The following is a 22,444-nucleotide window of genomic DNA, read 5'->3' on the forward strand; positions in this document are numbered from 1 at the left end:
ATGTACAAATGGCTTTAGATACCTATTAGGTCCATAAATTACCATATAGCATATATTCAACACAAAAAAACCAGCGACAATTTGTTGTTGACAAAGGACAGCTGGACATATAAAGGGCCTCATTACATTCAGTAGCTTAGGGCCTCATCAAACCAAAATCCGGCCCTGCACCCCTAACTTGGACAGCCACTCCAGAAGGATCCCATGGCTGATGGTATCGAAAGCCGCTGAGAGGTCAAGGAGAATTAACAAGGTCACATTTCTCCTCTGTCTTCCAACAGAGGACATAGTCGATCTTGCAAAGCTGATTAGCTATACTGTCTTCAAGGGCAGCCCCATGAAAATTGGATTACAGTAATCTAGTTAGAAGGCTACTAGGCTATGGCAAGGCTGTCTCAGTCCAGGCTACAAATTTGCTCCTTCGAGGAGAGTGTGACTCAATATGGAACAGGCTGTTTACCTAATTCCCAGACAGGTTAACCACCTGCCCACAACATCTCTTTCTTTTTATCAGGATTTATTCTGAAAATTTCCTTCAAAGTCTCCCTCTAAAGACAGGGAAACTGAGGTGAGGTTTGGCGTGACTTACTGAAATCCCCCTGCTATTTCCTGGTGAAAGTCCAATTTCTTTAAGGTCAGGCCTTTTTTTTTCTTTTGTGCAATACAAAAGACTCCTCACATTTCAGTGTGAAGGGATGGAAAGGTTAAGAAAGAAAGAACGAAGCCAAAAAAAAAAAAATTAAAAAAATTGCTTGCGGGGATTTTCTTTTGCAGAAGTGAAAACAATGTATTTGCAATGGTTAGACCAGGAAAGCAAAACAAATGGACGGGGGGAATGAAGGAAGTGTAGAGATTTGTGGAAGGTTGGCTGCCACGACGATTTCAATTCTCTCCTTGTTTGCGTAGTTAAAAGGACATCTGTTCATAGTTCCCTCTTGCAGATTTCTCAGGGAGCGTTTTCATCAGGGCTCTGGCATTGAGGAAACGAGAGTTTCCTCATTTAACATCAACATGTTGTGTTCGGATTTCAGCCCTGTGACTCTGGAGGATTTAGACACACATGGAGGAAGAAAGTGTTGGAAGCAGCCTGGTTTTCAACCAGCTGTGCGTTTTTAAAGGCTTTTGTGGGGGTCAAGGATTACGCAAAAGAGTAAGCCCATTTTGTCAAGAGAGCTGGAGACGGTTTGAAAGAGGGATTGCCGCTTGCGGTGTGAATACTCTTCCTGCTTTTGATACTCTGGTAAACAGGTCTGCCTGACTTTTAAAGTGTTTCCGAAGCCTCGATGGAAGGAGACAGTGGGAAGAAAGAAATGTATTTTCGCCTGCGCCCAGTCGCCAAGTGTCGCGCGACTCCAGGGTTTCCTAGAGATTAGTGTCTATTGGAATGAAGGTCACTGGTCTGATTGATATTATTTTATTGCATTTTTCATTCAAATGAATCTCAAGGCAGCTTACAAACAATAAACAACATCAACAGAACAGAGCGTCAGAAATGCAGCATAAATCGTGTGGAATAGTTAACAAGTCATTGATAAAGCCATTGCAATCTATAAAACCCTGATAACCAAACAGAAGCTGAAAAATAAGCTGAATATCACAATGACAGCAAAGGTCACATCATCGGAACATAGAACCATAGAATTGTAGAGTTCGACTCATCTAGTCCAGTGCGGGAATCTCAGCTAAAGCATCCAGCACAGGTGGCCATCCTCCTCTGCTCTTAAAAACCTCCAAAAAAGGAGTCTGCAACCTCCCAAGGGAGACTATTCTACTGTTAAACAGCTTTTACTGTCAGAAAGTTCTTCCTGATGTTTAGTCGTAATCTCCTTTCTTGCAACATGAAGCCATTGGTTCGAGTCCTACCCTCCAGAGCAAGAGAAAACAAGCTTTGTTATTTTTTGCATATATATACACAACTTGAACATAAGAGTACAGCATTCACACAGCAAGAGCTCTTACCTCCCCATTAATTTTCCAGGGGAGCCCCAAGTCATAGTTTTAGGTCTAGCACACAGCAAGACATGCCTCTGTCTCCCCAGCACCCAGAATCAACCAAAACTCTCTCACACACACAGAACTCCTTTCTGGCTCCTTTCCTAGGATGACGTGGCATCCCGCCAGGTGAGGCGGGAAAAGGCCCACCCACTTGTCTCTATGGCAACACAGCAGCCTCTTTGGATATAGTAAATGGCAGAACTTAACTGGCCAGCCAAAGCCATTACCTTAACAAAGGAACTGGTATGACTGGTTTGGCAGCCTCTTCTGCTGGATTCGAAACATTTCTGGATTGGCTTGGAAAGGACCCAGGCATCATCCATCCTGACCCACAACCCTATAAGGTAAAGCTAAAGGGACCCCTGACCATTAGGTCCAGTCGTGGCCGACTCTGGAGTTGCAGCGCTCATCTCACTTTACTGGCCGAGGGAGCCGGCGTACAGCTTCCGGGTCATGTGGCCAGCAGGACTAAGCCGCTTCTGGTGAACCAGAGCAGCACGCGGATACACCGTTGACCTTCCCGCCAGAGCGGTACCTATTTATCTACTTGCACTTTGACGTGCTTTCGAACTGCTAGGTTGGCAGGAGCAGGGACCGAGCAACGGGAGCTCACCCCGTTGTGGGGATTCGAACCACCGACCTTCTGATCGGCAAGTCCTAGGCTCTGTGGTTTAACCCACAGCGCCACCAGTGTCCTATAGGAAGTGATGCCTCCTCTCAAACCACTTTCAAGAGGGATAGGACCATAGCTGGGGGGGGGGGTAGAGCAGCTGTGCAATGGCTGCAAGGATGCCCACCACTGCAAAGGGGTGATGGGCCAAGGTAGGTGATGGGTCAACTTCTTGGAAGGCAAGAAGAGTGGGCGTTCAGCACCATGGATAGCACTCTTGCAGTTGAGGTCAGGCATACAAGTTGCCTCAGCAAGACCTGGGTTTTATAGCAGGGCTAAGTATGGAGGCCTCACCTCTTTAAAAAAATCCCCTGGCAAGTTAAAGAACTGGTGTTTTCTTTCACAGCCACTGGTTCCCTTGAAGTAATGGTAATGGTGTTTTCATCTGTGGAAATCTCTTCCTGGGACTCTCTTGGTCCCCCAAGAGTCTGGCAGCAGAGGTGTCTCATTGGGGCTGAAGGGAAGGAAGTGGGCTTCTGGTGTCCCCAGACCTATATGTGGCAAATTAGGAAGTGGACCCATCTCTTCCTCCTCTAAAGAGGAATTGCTGGAGAAGTCTGCCTTCAGAATACTGGTCTAGCACCTTGACAACCTGTTTTATGTGCTGAAGGTTCCAGTTTCAAATCCTGGCATCTCCCATTAAAGAGGACCCCGAAGCAGGTCATGGGAAAGGCTCTCTGTGCCTGAGACCCTGGACACCCGCTGCCAGTCAGTGCAGGTAATACTGGCCTAAATAGGGCAATGGTCTGAGTTGGTAGAAGGCCACTTGCTTTGTAGCTTTCTTTAAAAATGAACGGCTTCAGCCTGAAAGAGTCTGATCCTTAACTCTCTATGTAGCAACATCAAGCATCCTATGGGATGGCAGGCTTTCAGTATGGAACACCTGGCTGGTCAGAATAACGGGTGTGTTAGGAACACAGTATTCAGGAAGTCACTGACTAGCAGTTGCTGTGGGAGACTTGAGATGATGGAACAGAAGAACATCAGTCTTGAATTGGTTCTGGGAGCTGCCCTCACCCTGGCTCTGGGCATCATCAGCCATTGGGGATGCCAGGCTGATACTAATGGGCAGTCCCTGCACAGCACAGAAATCGGGGGATTGTTTTAATAACACAGTGAGATGGAAACCAGAGAGTGGCACTCATGTTATTTGATGGTTTCCCTTCTTGGAAGGTGATACTGGCTCGTCTATAAAACAGAGGTCATGTCTACCCCATCTGTTAATTTAAAGACTTTTTGGTGCAAGAGTTCATCCTTGGTCATTAGTGTGGAGCAAGAGGAGTGATCAGGGCTGGCTGGGTCTATTCTCTAAAGGTCAATATGTCCAAACCAGCTGTGGAGACTGTTGCAGCTGTTTGTTAACTGGGGTCTGTTTACTGCTCCAAGGAAATGCTTTTGGCTCCGTAACTGTCCCAGGATGGATCCAGGGTCCAGCTTCTCCACATGCCAAGCCTTTTGCAGGCTAGGCAAAGGTGGGGAGGGGACACAAGATTTTTGGGATAAAGAATATCTGCGACCTTTTGTGTGTCCTCCTTCTCCTCTCAGCCACCTACTCAAAATGTGTGCTGCATTTGTACTGAGCAGGCAGTTAACAGAAAGATCATGGTAGAACAGGCCCTTTTCTTCCAATGCCCCAAAATTCTGCATCGACGTGCCCCAAATCCTGCAGCCAAGTTGACTCTAGGTAAAGGAACCTCTGACCCTTAGGTCCAGTCGCAGACGACTCTGGGGTTGCGGTGCTCATCTTGCTTTACTGGTGGAGGGAGCCGGTGTACAGCTTCCGGGTCATGTGGCCAGCATGACTAAGCCGCTTCTGGAGAACCAGAGCAGCACACGGAAACACCGTTTACCTTCCCGCCGGAGTGGTACCTATTTATCTACTTGCACTTTGATGTGCTTTCGAACTGCTAGGTTGGCAGGAGCAGGGACCGAGCAACGGGAGCTCACTCCATCACGGGGATTCGAACTGCCGACCTTCTGATTGGCAAGCCCTAGGCTCTGTGGTTTAACCCACAGCGCCACCTGCGTCAAGTTGACTCTAGAAATAGTTAATTCACAAGGACATCAACTCTTCATTAGTAGTTGTTGGGAGGTTTTTTGGGGGGGGGAGGGGGTTCCCAGTGCTGAACCTGCCAACACCTGCTCACCCTGTATTTAGATTGCAGGAAAAACTCTGGCCCTCCTAATCTTGCTGGACCCCATCAGCCCCAGGCAGCATAGCCAATGGTGAGGGATAAAGGGAACTGTAAGGCCTCTTCTTCTTCTTCTTCTTCTTCTTCTTCTTCTTCTTCTTCTTCTTCTTCTTCTTCTTCTTCTTTGATCACTCGTAGTAAGATTGTCTTTCATCAACACAGTTTTAACACTGAGTCCATAAGTGACTTTGGAGGCCCATTCTGGATCCACATGTCCTTCCACAGTGGGGACATAGGTTTCTGGGCGGGAGTCAGCCACGGTGAGGGTTTGCCAAGTGTGCCTTCCTCTTAGCACATTTCTCCCTTGCGTTCTGAGTTTGATTGTCTTCAAAGCCCATGACACCTTTGGTAAAAGCTGTTCTCCAACTGGAGCGCTTGCGGACCAGTGTTTCCCAGTTGTCGGTGTTTATCCTACATTTTTAAAGATTTGCCTTGGGAGAGTCTTTCAACCTCTTTTGTTGACCACCAGCATTACGCTTTCCATTTTAAAGTTCGGAATAAGAGTAGTTGCTTTGGAAGACAATAATCAGGCATCCACACAACAGTCCAACAAAGTTGATGTTGAATCATCATTGCTTCGACACTGGTGATCATTGCTTCTTCCAGTACACTGGCATTGGTTTGCCTCTCTTCCCAAGTGATGTGTAATTTCATTTTGTTTTTAACATCTGGAGGTCCACAAGTTCCTCAGTCCTGGCTTAGATCATCATGGAACCAGAACAGTTTGTCCCGACATCCACAGAGAAAGCTGTACATGGGTGGACACCCCCACATGAAAGGAGAACCAGAACCAGATTATCTGTGAAAATGAACTCAGCGTGTTCTCCAATTCCAGCACAAGACTTATTTCCTGAGCAGTGGGCAATATAAGAATCATCAGGGATTTATTTCCCACCATTGGATGCATTCTCAGCTTGATTCTGCAGGAGATGTCCTTAGCTAAGACTTCTTTTTTGAACACGCATTGCAGACAGTGGATAAGAGCAAAGAAGGAGTCCAGCCTGCTCCAGGGGTTTCTGACATTCCCTTCATCTTCTGTTATTTTGCTATATTGGCTGCTATTAATTTTAGCATTGCTTCCACTCCGCAGATGGTAAAAGAGGCCAATAAAAAAAACCCCTGCCGGTGTCTTCATGGAGTGCAGTGCCAAAGATCTGCCTTCGATCTGCCGCCTTCTAAAGGTCTGCCTTTAGCAATTGAAGCTCAGAAACCTGCAAAGGAGCAAACGGATTCCCATCCATGGAAAGAGTGCATCTCAAACACCAGACTTTGCACCACCACCACCACCCAACAGCTCGCATTTAAAGCCCAGAGAAGAGAAGATTGAGGGCTTAGCCACCATTACCTTTTGCCCTGCTCTTTCCAGGCACAGATCCTTACTTTAAAGCTCCATGTTTGACTTTAAAGCTCCATGAGAGCCCTGCACACCAGAGCTCTCCTTGCAAAAAAGCTGCTCTTTAAAGCTGAAGTGCAACAAATGGCAATTTGGGTTTTTGGAGGATTGCCATTTGCTCCAATTCAGCTTTAGAGAGTGGGTTTTCATGGGGAAAGTGTGAACAATGCAAGGAAAGCATAAAGGACAGGTAAACGTGGATAAGCCCCAAGAGGTGATGTGATAGCCATCTTCAAATACAGTGGTACCTTGGGTTACATACGCTTCAGGTTACAGACTCCATTAACCCAGAAATAGTACCTCAGGTTAAGAACTTTGCTTCAGGATGAGAACAGAAATTGTGCTCTGGCAGTGCAGCAGCAGCGGGAGGCCCCATTAGCTAAAGTAGTGCTTCAGGTTAAGAACAGTTTCAGGTTAAGAACGGACCTCTGGAACAAATTAAGTACTTAACCCAAGGTACCACTGTACATGGTTCTACCCCTCCTCATGAAATCTCCACAAGAACCCTCTGGAGTAGGTTAGGCAGAGAGGCTGTGACTGGACCATGGTCACCCAGTGAGCTTCGTGGGCAAGTTGGAATTTGAACCCAGGCCTCTCCCAGGTCAAGGTCTGATGCTGTAACCACTACACCTCAATATATTGGCTCAGTCTGTGCTCTAGACACAGCATTCCTTGTCCCTTCCATTCCTCTGTTGCCCCATCTTTGACGCACCTGTCAGCATCAAGCCACCTTTGCCTCCTTCCACGACCGCCCTCTGTCCCTGGAGAAGCAGCCTAACGCAGACTTACTGAGGGAAGGCTTGGAGTTGAATCTGTGTGCAACGCGACCCACGCTTCAGGTGAAAAACAGAGCCTTTCCTGATTGGAAATCTCCAGAGATAGGAGCAGCGGAGTGGGGGAAGGAGATTTCTCTCTCCATCTGTGTGCATGCCAGTGTGCAAAACCCTCTCTGGCATTTATCAAGGGAAGCATGAAACAACGTTTTGTCACCCGCTATCTTTCCAGCTGGCAAGTCAGGGCTTGGAAAGTGTTTGGCGGATGCCGGCAGTTTACAAATGTGTGGCACAGCTGCCTGGAGGAAACCACAGAATCATGGAAGGGACCTCAAGGGTCATCTAGCCCAACCCGCCTGCAACACAGGGATCTCAGCTAAAGCACCCCTGACAGATGGCCATCCAACTTCTGCTTAAAGGCCACCAAGGAAGAAGAGCCCACCACCTTCTAAAGGGAGCCCATTCCCCTCTTGAACAGCTCTCGTTGCCAGAAAAGTTCTTCCGAATGTTTAGTCAGAATCTCCTTTCTTGTTGTTTAAATCCATTGGTTTTGGGTCCTCCCCTCTAGAGCGGCAGAAGAAAAGCCTGAACTCCATCAAGTGTTCTTCTGAGGTACAGAACATACTGGAATGAAAGATGTTCCTTTCCAAGGGCGTGCCTGGTATTGCTGAGTCAAAGGGATGTGTGTAGGGAGCAAAAACGCACACCTGCCTCCTCTCCTCTCCCTCTTTGTGGCTGGAAGGACAGATCGTGAAGCTGAGGCTCCAAGACTTTGGCCACCTCATGAGAAGAGAAGACTCCCTGGAAAAGACCCTGATGTTGGGAAAGATGGAGGGCACAAGGAGAAGGGGACGACAGAGGACGAGATGGTTGGACAGTGTTCTCGAAGCTATGAACATGAGTTTGACCAAACTGCAGGAGGCCGTGGAAGACAGGAGTGCCTGGCGTGCTCTGGTCCAGGGGGTCACGAAGAGTCGGACACGACTAAACAACTAAACAACAACAAGCCTCCTCTCTTCTCCCTCTTTGTGGCTGTTGTTGCCCTGAGGACTTTTTCTTTTTTCCTTTTTCTATTTTATTTTTATTAACAATTCCTACAAAACTGTTAGGATATTTCCATTCCACCTTAAAAGGGAGCAGGATGTTTGTGTCACAGCCTGCGTATTTCCTGTTTCACAGGATGTTTCTGTTGTGTCTTTGCTTTCGTTTCTTTCTTCGTGCCTGAACGCTGAAGCATGCGGTCATGTTTTTCTCTGTTCTGACCAACGCTGAATAAACTTATAAATAATGCTCTCCTGCGTGCAACTTCTGCTGTGAATTATCTGCTGATACAGTGTGCATGAGCTCTGGAATGTGGCAAGCTATTTCTAGAAACTCATGTCACTAATTGCTGATACTGTGTGACTACGGGAGATCGATGGATCGTCCGGCAGCCGGCTTGGTGGCCATGATGGACTTTGTCTCCCTGGCAGTATCCCAACCACATTTTCACAACATATCATATTCATCTTTCACCCCCTTTTTTCCAATCCCCTCATCCAACCCTCCCTCCCCCCACAAAGACTTCCCTCAGCTCCTCTCTCTGATTTCTCAGCACATGTTGTTCTCTGCATATTATAAACTTGTACACATCCTTACATTATCTATCTATCATGTTATCAACCAATAAATTTGTGTGTGTTTATTCAAACCCTGCCAAGGAGTCCAGTTCATTTTGTTGTATTTTTAAGTAATTTGTAAAAAGCTCCCATTCTTCCTTAAAGTCACAGTTGTCCTCGTCTCACAATTTGTATGTCAATTTAGCCAGTTCTGCATAAGTCATCAATTTCTCTTGCCACTGTTCTTTCATTGGGATTCCCTCATTCTTCTACCCTTGTGCTATGCACTGAGGACTTTTCCGCAGACCCAACACAGAATGATGCAGGAACAGAATGAGGTTGACTTACAATTGAACACCTGCAAAAATGATCTCGGTCCTGTATACCTGAAGGAGCATCTCCACCCCCATTGTTCAGCCCGGACACTGAGGTCCAGCGACAAGGGCCTTCTGGCAGTTCCCTCATTGCGAGAAGTGAGGTTACAGGCAACCAGGCAGAGGGCCTTCTCGGTAGTGGCGCCCACCCTGTGGAACACCCTCCCTTCAGATGTGAAGGAAATAAGCAGCTATCCTATTTTTAAAGGACATCTGAAGGCAGCCCTGTTCAGGGAAGTTTTTAATATTTAACGCTGTACTGTTTTAAAAACTTGATTGGGAGCCGCCCAGAGTGGCTGGGGAGACTCAGCCAGATAGGCGGGGTAAATAATAAATAATAAATAATAAATAATAAATAATAATTATAATTATCTGTCTATACTGGGAGGCAGCAGCAAACAGCAGCAGCACCAGCTAAGAACCACTTTCAACTTGGAAAAACCAGGGTGCTGATCTCTCCAGCTCTTGTGCAGCAGCCAAGAGATCGTGGTGGTGGGAGAATCCACCTCCCCATGCTTTGCAACCCAAGGATTTCACAGAGTCCACTTGCCTCTCTGAACAAACACAGAGTGGCAGGCACCTCCCATTAAAATGTATGAGCCGTCTGCAGGGAGTGCTGAGCTGGGCTGATGAGATCAGCATCGAAAGGTTTTAATTAACGGCTGGCTTGGAGGAAATTTATTGAGGAGGAAATTGCCACTCCCAGCCAGTTGCTTGCTACTGAGGGCCGCTAAATCGGGACTGGGAAACGGTTAGAAATCTTTCTCATCTGTCCAGAATCATTCAGTTCATTAGATGTCCAAAAGTTCTAGTGAGAGAGGAAGGGAAACCTCTCTGTATCCACTTTCTCCATGCTAGGCTTAATTTGATAAACTTCTTTGATGTCACCTTTTAACAAGACTTGGGGAACGACCAGCAACACTCCCACAGGTGATTTTAGTGAGCGAGCTGGGATAGAAGGGTTCGGGATAGGGTACCCTGGACCTAAGTTGTTCAGGGCTTCATAAATTAATACAGTGGAACCTTGGTTCTCAAATGCCTTGGTACTCGGACATTTTGGCTCCTGAACGCCAAAAACCTGGAAGTAAGTGTTCTGGTTTTCGAACGTTTTTCAGAAGCCAAATGTCCGACGCTGCTGTTGGCTATTGTTTCCAGGGCGCCTGCACCAATTGGAAGACCCGCCTTGGTTTTTGAATGTTTCAGAAATCAAATGGACAGATTACATCTGAGAACCAAGGTACCACTGTATAAGGAACTCAAACCTAGCTCCGTAGTAGATGGGCAGCCAGTACAGAGGCATTAAGAATGGTGTCCTGTGTTCTGGAGCAGATGTTCTCACCAGCAATTTGGCACCTACACTGCCTGAAGCTTCCAAACCAGACCCAAGGGCAGCCCAAGATAGAAAGCACTGCAGTAATCCAGCCTCACGTTTACTAGCACATGGGCTTTAATATTTTGTTGGGAGCCAGCCAGAGTGGTTGGGGCAACCCAGTCAGATGGGTGGCTAATAATAATAATAATAATAATAATAATAATAATAATAATAATAATAATAATAGGCTGCAGTGGTCAGGGTGTTGCCATGTCATTAAAGTGAAGTCTCATCTGGGTCCTGTTTTTCTTTTCTTCCCCCTCTGTTCCAGATATCTTTTGAGCAGAGCCAGCGATGCTAAGTTCACAAAAGCCTCCCCCACCCCCAAACTCTGCACACATCCTTATCTCCATTCTGGAAAGTAATGACTTTGGAAAACAAACAGAGAAGTCTGTATTGTATCTTGAAAGATAAACAGACTCAGGGGCTTAGAGAGCTGTGACAGATTGCTGGTACTGAATGGGAAAGTGGGATGGAAGGAAGAATGGGAGAAACATACCGGTCCATGGTTGGGGTCGGATAGAGGATCTGGGGCAGCGGGTCCTTGCCATTTTGGTTGCTCTGTCTATAGAGAGATGGAATGAGCAGTACTCTGAATTATGCGCTTCTCAAGTGGTGACTCATATATTCAGATGCTCCTCACGAGATTTATTTTTTAAAACACGCACACACACCAACCATCTCATTTCAGTATATAAAGTAGCAAGTCAGGGAGAGGGACGCATGAAACCTTTCTCCCTGCTGTGCTAGATTTCTCCATGCAGGGAACATTAAAAATGTGCCCTCTCCAGTTTCAACCTAAAGCTGTGCGGTCCAGAATTCTGTGATTTGATCTACCACTCAAGGGTAGATTGGCTCTGAATTTTAAGCCATTGTGGTGGTGAAAACATCGCAGTCAATCAGAAGGCCTTTGATCAAGAGACCTGTGCTAGGCTTGATATGAAAACCCTCAAATTCAGTGAGCATTATTTTGCCTCAGAATTTGGTGATAGCAAATCTGGATTAGTCTTAAGCATCTCTTTCGACTGCTCAACAAGCACGGTTTTAGGTTTCCGTCTAGGAAACAGGTTATATTTTTGGCAGTCTTCTCAGCCATCTGAATGCCAGACCCTTCCAAATATTGTTGTGGGTGGGTGGGTGGGGGTCTGTTTGGATGATGCCCCGAGTCCCTCCCGATTCTTTGGATCCTGTATCTGTGGAGGTAGAAGGTATATCCTGAAGACACCACAGTCTCTGTGGACCTTCATCCCAAGGAAACTGAACCCTGGGTAAGTGCAGGAAGCCTTGGGAGTCTCTTGCCACTCAGAGGTTGGGCTGACAATATCTTTTCGGAATGAGAATGGAGTCCTTGACAGAGGCAGGGAGGGACAACTATAGCATGCCAGGTGGAAAATGGCCTGATGGGAGGAAGTCAACAGAAATGGACGTCTTCAGCTGTCTATTTGGGGAACATCACATGAGGCCGTTGCAATCACATTGGCCTCCTGCTTCTACCACATCTCGTGCAATTTTATTTTGTTGTTTTGTCGCTCGAGACATGATTGTGTCTTTCCCACTCCCGGGAAGGACTGACACTCACATGTCATCTACAGTTATACCTTGGCTTGAAGTTGTTGAGCGCTTTCGGGTTGCGCTCCGCAGCGACCCGGCAGTAATGGAGCGTGTTACTTCCGGGTTTCGTCGCTCGCGCATGCGCAGACGGTCAAAATTATGTCACGCGCATGCACGGAAGCGGCGAATCACGACCCGCAGTTGTGGGTTGCGTTCGCTTCAGGATGTGAACGGGGCTCCAGAACAGATCCCATTCGCATCCTGAGGTACCACTGTATTTGAACCTGGAGGAAAATGGCTGTACAGTCATACCTCTGTTTACAGACGCTTCAGGTTGCTTTTTTTCGGCTTGCAGACTGCCGAAACCAGGAAGTACCGGAACAGGTTACTTCCAGGTTTCAGTGGTCATGCATGTGCAGAGGTGCTAAATTGCGCTTTGCACATGTGCAGAAGTGCCGAATCGCGACCTGCGCATGCGCAGACGCGCCGCTGTGGGTTGCTAACGCCGCAGGTTGCGAATGTGCATCCTGCAGTGATCACATTCGCAACCCGAGCATCCACTGTATTGTAGGTCTTTCTCAAGGCATTGCGGTGAAATGGAGAATAGAATCGACAGGTGTTTGAAGTCCAAATGGACTGCAACTCATAAGGAGGCCCATCTAGTCCAGCATCCTGTTCTCACAGTGGCCCACCAGATGCCCTTTATGAGAAACCCATAAGCAGGATTCGATCTCAAGAGGACTCTCCCCTCCTGTGTTTTCCAGCAACTGGTATTTTCAGAAGCATTGCTGCCTCGGACTGGGTAGGCAGAGCATAACCAAATGTGGTTATTAGCCACCTGTGCTGGGCCCGGGGGTAACACGAGAACCACGGTCCAGGTCTGGTCCAAAATCCGACGGTTCCGCTAGGAGTCGGTCTGATAGGGTCAAGGCAGGAAACCAGGCAAGGACAGGGGCAGGATCTGGCATACAGCAATGTTGCTCCCGCAACCTGGGGCGGGGTCCGACAGCCTTTTATCTTTGTTGGGGTAACAGCTGGTCCTGATCCCCTGGTGACTCACCTCTCTGTCTCGCCCGAAGGCAAGCACTCCTCCTGAGAGTACTCAGGTCTCTCCTTCTCTCAGACCTTAGTTTCTGCAGCTCGGGAGACGTGGGTGGGTTGCTAGACCCAGAGGCCACCTCAGCCTCCCCTGACCAAACTGGTAGTGGAGCAGCTGTAAGTGATGGCCCAGCTGGAGGCAACGAGGTAATCCCCGCATCTGGAGCCAGGGCAGGCTCAGGCCCCTGACTCGGCCCAGCTGGTGTTTGTTGCAGGGGAACCTGTGCAGACTGGGACTCTTCAGGATCAGCCCCAGACTTGGTTCAGATGATGCCTGAGGCAAAGGATCCGGTGCAGACTGAGTCTCCTCTGGCTCCGAGTCCGAGCCCAAGTCCCAGGCCATCACACCACCCATAGCCTTATCCTCCTCAATTACCGGTAATTTGTCCAATCCTCTTTTAAAGCCATCCAACTCTGTGGCCATCACTGCTTCCTTGTGGAAGCAAGTTCCATAGTTTATGCACTGCATTAAAAAAGTACTTTCTTTTCTCTGTCTTGAATCTCCCAACGTTCATTGGATATCCACAAATTCTCCCTCGAGAGAGAGAGGAAGAAAAAGGGTTTCTTTTCCTATCAGACCAGAAGCAGCCTGCAAAGTGAGAAAGTGTTTTGGGGTTGTTGCTGTTTCTTTTGATATACAAAAATAGGGGTGGTTGGCTTTTGCTGCCCAGCTCCCCAAGGGACTGAGTTCCCTAAGTCCATGATTGGTTAGAGATGAATGGATGGAGGCAGGATGCAGTGGAAAAAAGGCAGATCTTTATTTTTCTGTTGCAGCAGAATTCCCTCCCTTCTAGCAAGGAGGCAAAAGAGACTCTGAACCAAGAAGAAACATCTCTTTTAGAGGGTTTGCATTTTGGCGGGGAGAAGGAGGACATGCAGGGCTGTCTTAAGCATATCCGGTGCCATGGTGCAAAGACTCCCCGTTTCCCAGAGTTGTCACCTTTTCCCAAGCCTCTGCAGGGATCGCTCTCCTTCCACGGAGGCTTGGGAAGGAAGCTGCCTGCCCGCCAGCCATATGGTTGACGCGGCACAGCTGGCAGGTGTGCAGGGAAAGGGGAGGCTGCTGGCAAAGCCACGCAGTTCCCCCACTGGCCGGGGCGCCCCTGAGAGACCAGCGCCCTGGTGCAACGCGCCAGTAAGCCCAATAGGAAAGACGGCTCTGAGGACATCCCCTTTGCAAACAATCAGAAATTGCATCACACATACTGTATGGTGGGGCTATGGTGGGGTCAGGCAGGCCAAGGGGTGATATTCCTGAGGATTCCAGATTCATAGTTCCAGACACAGTTTGCACAAAACATTAGCATTTGATAAGACAATCGGGATGCTTGTCAGACATTGCTCAATGTGGAGCATCTGGGCAAACAATGACAATTAATACAAAGGAGGTTGATAGATATAGGAGAGCAATCTCTTCAGGAACTTCCCCTGATTGCTGTCTGCCTACGTTTTCTCGAGCAAAGGGGGATTAAGGAGGCAGAGGAAATATTGAAATTCTTTAGAAGAGCCAAGATGGCTTTAGGATTGCTCTCCTGTACTGTTTTAGACATCTGGTCTGTATACTTATGTATGTGTGTTTACCTTTTGCAGTTATCAACATTTATCCTACAGTGGAACGTCGGGTTGCGAACGTGATCCGTGCGGGAGGCATGTTCGCAACCTGCAGGGGCGTGTCTGCACATGCGCGGGTCACAATTTGGCACTTCTGCGCATGCGCAAAGCGTGATTTAGTGTTTCTGCGCATGCGCGAGCGCCGAAACCTGAAAGTAACCTGTCCCAGTACTTCCAGGTTCGGCGCGGTGCACAACCCGGAAACACATAACCTGAAGCGTCTGTAACCCAAGGTACCACTGTATATTTGAATTCCTATAATGCTTTGTACTTTTTGCCACTTCTCGCTTTCTGTCCATGTAAGGATCTCATCCCTTCTGGCTTTGGGCGTGAGGAATTCAAACTTCAGGCCTACTTTATCTTTCTAAGGATGAGATGTAGCCAGCAAAATGGGCCCTGGCTGATGCCATAATAAATGTCTTTAAGCTGCTGCCATATCTTGAAAGGTTGTTGCCTTTGGATAGATATTTGCCTTAAAAGACCTTTCAGTTTCTTCTGACTAATGGATTCCGCACCCCCACCCCATAACCCCGTAATTGAGCTAAATTATAGGCCTGCAGTCCAATGCGACATTTCCTGTTTATTTGAAGCTCACCTATGGAAGTTGGCCTTCTTTAGCTCCGCAGCCCATGTATATGAGAGACTATAAATAGAGAAGGCTAGCTGAAAGAACAGGATGTTGGACGAGGTGGTTTTGATCATTTTGCTAGCCCTTTCCTGAACTTTCTCCAACTCCGCTTCACTCTTTCTGAGGTGAGGCAACCAGTGCTGTACACAGTGTTCCCAAGGCAGCCACACCAGAGATCTGTATAACATGGATTCTCCCACGAGGGCCAAAAGAAATACAAAGGCTCATTCAGTACGGAAGGTGATGTAACTGCTGGAGACGTGCTATCTCCATGCTTTAATGTCTAAGTATGAAGCATTTGACGGCAGAAAGTCTGAAAGCAGCTGGCTGCGAAGAGGAAAGGGTGCTGGCTGCATCAAGTTCCGTCCAGGAAGGAACAGAGCCATCTCTGACTTTGGGAAAGGAACCACTCTGTTGGCCGCTGGGCTTTATGAGCAGCGTCAGGAATTCAGGCCAGCCAGTGGGAGTGGGAGACCTCCCGACAGATGTTCTCTCCACATCTGCTTGCGATTGCCGTTAATTACATGTCCGGACTGCCTCGCAGCCAAACTCCAATGACAAAGTTTCTTTGCGTGTTTATTCCGGCTTGTTGCTTTCGAGTTCTGATGTTGGTACCTTTCTGCTTCCACCCCATCAGCGGCATAGCACTGTCTGCCAGTGCCCGGGGTGTGGGGTGGCTCAGGCTGTGGGGTGGGGCAGGGGTGGGGCATGGAAGTTGAAGAGCATCCTTCACGTTCCCCAGCCCTCGCCACTGATAGACGGGTGCACACGGGCTGGATCTCTGTGGGCGGCACCTGGTTTACGCCCCCTTATGTGCACCCAGGGCAACGGCCCCCCTGGCACCCCCAACACTACATCACTGCACCCCATCCCTCCCCACTCCGGAAAGTGGCCGGATTGCAGATGCAGAAGAGACAGGTTGAGACAGGCTTGTGCTTTAACTAGTTAAGGAAAAGGTCCTCCATCTAGCTTGGGAAGGATGGGGGGAAGGCCAGCCCCACCAGAAAGCAGAGAGGGGTGTGATGGAAGAGCTGCAAATTGTCAGTTGTTTAATTTATTATTAGTGGATTTTTACTCTCAGGTGCCAAGGTAAGTTAGCCAGCCTTGGATATGATGAAGTTTGACTTTGGGAGGGAGATGCCCATGTGTTGATGTGGTTAGAGTGCTGAACTAAGTAAAAGGAAAAGGTAAAGGACCCCTGGACGGTTAAGTCCAGTCAAAGGCAACTATGGGGTTGTGGCGCTCATCTCTCTTTCATGCCAAGGGAGCCGGTGTTTGTCCACAGACAGCTTTCTGAGTCATGTGGCCAGCATGACTAAACTGCTTCTGGCGCAACGAAAAACTGTGATGGAAACCAGAGCGCACAGACTAAGCCGCTTCTGGCGAACCAGAGCAGCACACGGAAACGCCGTTTACCTTCCCGCCAGAGCGGTACCTATTTATCTACTTGCACTGGTGTGCTTTCGAACTGCTAGGTTGGCAGGAGCTAGGACAGAGCAACGGGAGCTCACCCCGTCGCGGGGATTTAAACCGCTGACCTTCCGATCAGCAAGCCCAAGAGTCTCTGTGGTTTAGACCACAGCACCACCCACTGAACTAAGTGGGACCTGGGGGGGGAGGCCAGATACCATATCTGATATCTTCTTCAGATATCTGAAGAAGTGTGCATGCACACGAAAGCTCATACCAATAACAAACTTAGTTGGTCTCTAAGGTGCTACTGGAAGGGGAAAAAATATTTTGTTTCGACTACGGCAGACCAACACGGCTACCTACCTGTAATTACAATTCACAGGCAACCAAGTGCTTTGTCTTTTTCATTGGCACTGAAATGTCGGAGACGAGAAGGCCCCCTTTGGCACACAGACTGAAAATGCTGCTTCAATAGCATGTTTTGTGCGGCTCCACTGTAAAACAAGAGGACTTTCCCTTACGAAAACCGTGCTGGAGTTATTCCCTGGCCCTGTGACATGGGCATTCTCGCTGCCTGCTTGTTCTCTCGCCGCTGCTAACATGGTGGGCAGCAGCTGAGTCAGGAAGTTGGAGGCTTCTAATTTGGGACACACTGTCTGGTGGTTTAGCAAATGTGCTGAGGCAGCCTTGTGGGTGAGAGAAGAGCTCTGCGAACTCTGACAAGGCAGAGGAACCACAGCCAGCCAGCCTGCCTGCCTTGCCATGTAGGCGGCGGGGTGTGTGTGTGTCTTCTTGGGCTTTGCCCTGACATTGCCTGCAACTGCAAAACTGCAGGATGGGGGAGGTGATGGGACCATAAACCATGGCAACCCCTTTGACTGGCTGTGCAAAAAGCAGACGACAGTGAGCCTAAGTTCCTGTGAAGGAGAACTCAATGCCCTGTCATTTTCACTCATGGATTGTGAATGGTTGATGCAACTCTTTCAGGACACCAAGGTTTCTGTGAAATGTCCTATACAGGTGTATCAAGGCAATAGATCCTGTTTGGCTTTGCTGAACTCAGAGAGTTGCAAGCAAAGAACCAAATACTTGCAGATAAAGTTACATCGTGCAAGAGAGCGTATTCAGAAAGGACTCATTCAGGTGTCGTACATGCCAGGAAATGAAATTCCTGCAGATCTGTTGTCTAAAGTTGTTAACAGAGAGCAACTTGAGGTTTAGGTACAGAGGTTGCAATTGGGTTGAACCACAGGTACTACGGGTTACACGGAAAGGGGGAGGATGTTAGGATATAGTTCCGTTCCACCTTAAAAGGAACAGGCATGACTGTTGTGTGTCACATGCCTGTTTACTTCCAGCACAGGCTTGCTGGGAACTTCCATTTGTATATTCCTTTTGCTATACTGCTGTTTTGCTGGACACAAAGGGAAGCAGACATGTTTTTCCTTTGTTCCTGAACTATGCTGAATAAACGCCTGTAAATAATGCTTACACATGTCTCTGTCCGCCGCTTCTGTTGTGAGGATTTATTTACTCTGCTGATAAAAGCGTGCACAGGTTCTGAATGTTTTGGAGGCTCGTGCCGCTGATTGATGCTGTTCTGGGAACCGGAGTTCGCCAAGCTGCCGGCCTGTGGCAAAATGCTGCCAAATGCCCCCGTCTCCCCAGCAGCTTCCCAACACTTTCTTCACAGCTTCGCTTCCAGACACCCTCTAATGTAACGCTCAATAACTTTGGGGTAAAATCATAAAAAAAAGCTCAACAACTTCAATCCTAAAAAAAAAAAAAAGTTCAACAGCCCTTCGGTCGGCCCTCACGGCCCTTCACGTCATCAAATCTGGCCCTCTTTGAAAAAAGTTTGGACACCACTGCTCTAATGAGTCCATTAAAAAGCAATATTAATGAATGTTGAATGATGTTGGATTGAAATTAAGTGGTTTCTAGCTGTAATGGTATAAAAGAATATGAAAAAATGGGGTTTTTTTATAAGTAAAAGTTTAAGCTACAATAATTTAAGATGTTGGATAGAAAATAAGGTGTTTTTTAGCTGTAATGCTATGAGGTAAGGTTTTGCTGGACAAATAATTTGAACTGGAATACAAGAAGGGGAGGTATGAGGAGGTCAGGGAAATATGTTACTGAAAAATAAGTTGTGAACTTTATGTGTTTTTATTATTATTATTTTTTACTTTTTTCTCTTTGTATAAAATGGAAAACTCTAATAAATATCTTATAAAAAAATGAGTCCATTAAAAAGGACAACTGCTCAGAAACACATAAAATTATAGTGAGGCTTATTTCTGAGTGAGCACAAATAGGATGGCACTGTAAGGCTGGCACCGGGGCCCTCAAACTCAGTAGGACTTAATTAAGTAAGGGGTCAATAACCCCCTGTGGCCCTGGAGAACGGCGCCTCTGCATCTGAAAAAAATTCACTGGTCTCAGCCCAGAATTTGGCCGGAGACAAAAGTAAAAGTGCTGTAAAATTAGAATGCTTCAACCTGACTCACTTTCCCAGCCACACTGTTGGGTTTTTGGTCAGGCTGCACTATCACTTCAATGTGCATCTCTATTGTCTTCGACATCAGTTTTGAATATTGCAAATGATGCTATTAGTTATCATCATCTGAATTGTAAACCACTCCAGGGCAAAGGAAAAGCCACACTAATCTCCTTATGTCTAGAACACTCCCAACACTCCTCTGTGCATTGCAAAGAGAAATCTGCAGTGATGAGAAAGGTGTCTTGACTGCCCTGATTGATTTTGGACTGAGCGTCTGTTTTGTATTGTCCGAGGTTCAATTCTCAGCATCAACCGACAGGACTCATGCAGACATAGAATTGGAAGCAGGAAGACTCAGAAAGGTTATTGCCTGAAACTCAGGAGAGCTGTCAGTGTGGTTAGTGCTGTACTAGACAGAACAGTGGTCTAACTCAGTAAAAGGTAGATTCACATGTTTATATATTTCCATGGGAAAACTCCAAATACACTTCCAATGAACTCAAAGTCGCACAACCACTGATAACAAGAGTGAGAGAGCTGATTGTGTATAGCTTGAAAATTACAATCTGGTGGTAAGAATTTCAGGAATGTAGGGCTTGGAATCTACATTGGATATATGAAGTCTTATATCTTCCTGCCTTATATGCAGTAAAACCGGTATACCTTCTCTGTAACTCTTACTTCCTTTTGCAAAATTATTTTGAGGCATGTATTTTCAGGACCAGATTTATTTTTACGGCTGCAGGTTGTTTTAATTGGTTTTTAATATTGTGTTTTAATTCTGTGACCCAACCTGGGATCTTAGGGTCAAGATCGGGCAATAAATAAATAGAAGGCTCCCAGTTCTGGCCTTCGAAAACATCAAGCCATTTCCTGATTACTGGTGCTCTGTTGCCACCATAAAAACACCATTCTCTCTTGATAGCTTGGCCAAACATGAGACGTGCTTGGAACAGCAAAACTTTATTACTCGAGTAAAAGCTGAATACAGCAGCTTCTTATGTTATTTGTTTCTCATACCTGTGTTGGGATACTTTGTATTTTAACATATAATTAAAACGCTATTCCTAATGCAAACCCTAATGCTAATCCTATCCCCTAATCCTCAGGACCCACAACAACCAGCCTCCTCCTTCTCCCCCTAAAATCCAGCTCACTCTTTCCGCACAACCTGTTCCAGCTGTCGCACTCCACCCTTAGCCAATCAGCACACGACGCTCCTCTTACAAATATCTCCCATGAAGCACTTTACTGTGTATCTCTTGTCCCATCTTGTCCTTTGCCTCGGGTAGCAAAATGTCTTGAGCCGGCCCTTACTGCAACTCCCCCTCTCCTTTGCCAGTTAGCCTCTCTTGTTTACAGCTGCAGTCTTTAAACCTGTTCAAGCATCATGTTCACCTATGCAGGCAACCTACAGGTGATCAGGGCAAGCCAAACTTCGCCCTCCAACCCGTGCAGAGTGGTGGGCGTAGTGGCATGGCTGTTAGAGGGCTCATCCCCACTTGCATAGAGGCACTACACGAAAGTAGCATGCTTGAATAGGGCTCTCCCCAATCATTCCAGGAGTCTACCGCCAGGGCCAAACTTAGGGCGCTCCAGCTATCTCTGCTCCTCTCTTTTGGAGACTGCCCTGCAAGTGGTACTTGCACAAAGTTAACTTTTTCACCAATCTGTGTTCCAACAGGTCATGGATCTACCTGATAATTTTACGGACTACTATGATGAAGCAAGCCGCTACTACAATGACGACTACTACGTCACCACTGATGAAAGCCACCGGACGAAGGAATCAGCCCAAGACTTTACATTCATCACTCGAATCCTTGCTCTCCTAATCTTCACGGTCACTTGCATCCTGGGCCTCCTGGGCAACGGCGTGGTCATTTCCGTCATCACGCTCAAGATGAAGAAGTCAGTCAACGCCATCTGGTTCCTGAATTTGGCAGTGGCCGACTTCCTCTTCAATGTCTTCCTGCCCTTGAACATTGCCTACACCGCCATGGGCTACCACTGGGTCTTTGGCAAAGGGATGTGTAAGGTCAACACCTTCCTTCTTGTTCTCAATATGTACACCAGTGTGTTCTTGTTGACCATGATCAGCATCGATCGTTGCATCTCGGTGGCTTTTCCAGTCTGGTCTCAAAACCACCGGAATCCTAAGATTGCTTGGTTGCTGTGTGCCCTCATCTGGGTTCTTGGCTTTCTGTTGAGTTCTCCCGCCCTTGTTTTTCGGGACACAGCAGCACATCAAGATCGTGTCATTTGTTTTAACAACTACTCTTTGTCCAGCCTTTCAGCTCACCACCATCTAGATGAAAAGAGGCATAAGGCAGTCACCATTCTGCGATTCCTGGCTGGTTTCATAGTACCAATGACTGTCATCACAGTGTGTTACGTTATCATTATTGTCCGCCTGAAAAGAAACCGCCTCGCCAAGTCCAAAAAGCCCTTGAGAATCATCATTGCCATTATAATGACTTTCTTCTTCTGTTGGTGCCCATACCATGTGCTCAACCTAATGGAAACCCAGCACCACTTTCTCAGCAAAGCCGTCCTTGAGAATGGAATACCAATTGTCACGGCCATTGCTGTTTCCAACAGTTGCATGAACCCTGTTCTTTATGTCTTCATGGGCCAAGATTTCAAAAAGTTTAAGGTGACTGTCCTGTCCAGGCTGGCCAATGCGCTGAGTGAGGACACTGTCCATTCAACTATTGCCCGCAGGAGCTTCACAAAACCCTCTTCAATGACTGAAAAGGAGACAATTCTAGTCTGAGCTGAGCTGTAGAATATACGCATCTGTTGGTCTGCTCACAGAGACAAGGAGGAGGTCGGATATTACAGAGTGGGTTTTCCAACTACAATCTGATATTCCCAGGGCTTCTAAATTTTCAATGGTTCCAAAAAAGGAGTTATACATCATATCAATACAATCCTGTCATTCATCCTCATGGGATAAATTGCAAAGGCCATCCCATAAACATTTGCCCATAGTCACCCGTGCAAGCTTCAAGGCCAAGTCTTCAAAATTAAACTTTCCTGCATCAATCTATCCTTCAGTAATGAAAATACAGGAACTATGGTATAAACTCTGTTGTTCATGCTCCCTTGCTCCAAACATTTGAAAGTGTAGGACAGATTTTCAATAGGCTGGAGCTGGGAGAACACTGTAGGCTTAAATTTTAAAATAGCAATAATCTGATTGCAACTATGCATGTTGCAGACGGCACAGAAGCAATCAGGCAGTGCTGCTTCCAAAGCAGTATTTGTATC

At 47.2% G+C, this 22,444-nt stretch overlaps 1 protein-coding gene across 3 annotated transcripts in view; it reads left to right on the top strand.

Moving 5' to 3' along the window:
• Window positions 1-22,223, top strand: part of CMKLR1 (chemerin chemokine-like receptor 1) — a 36,212-nt gene extending 13,989 nt beyond the window's left edge. For all 3 annotated transcript variants that reach the window (XM_077931160.1, XM_028741348.2, XM_028741346.2), the window contains one exon: window positions 20,856-22,223. In XM_077931160.1, coding sequence (XP_077787286.1) covers window positions 20,859-21,947 — 1,089 coding nt within the window. In that variant the 5' untranslated portion in view covers window positions 20,856-20,858 and the 3' untranslated portion in view covers window positions 21,948-22,223. The remainder of the gene's footprint in view (window positions 1-20,855) is intronic.
• The last annotated feature ends 221 nt before the right edge of the window (window positions 22,224-22,444 follow it).

The sequence above is a fragment of the Podarcis muralis genome, chromosome 7 (genome assembly GCF_964188315.1).
Source record: "Podarcis muralis chromosome 7, rPodMur119.hap1.1, whole genome shotgun sequence".
NCBI lineage: Eukaryota > Metazoa > Chordata > Lepidosauria > Squamata > Lacertidae > Podarcis > Podarcis muralis.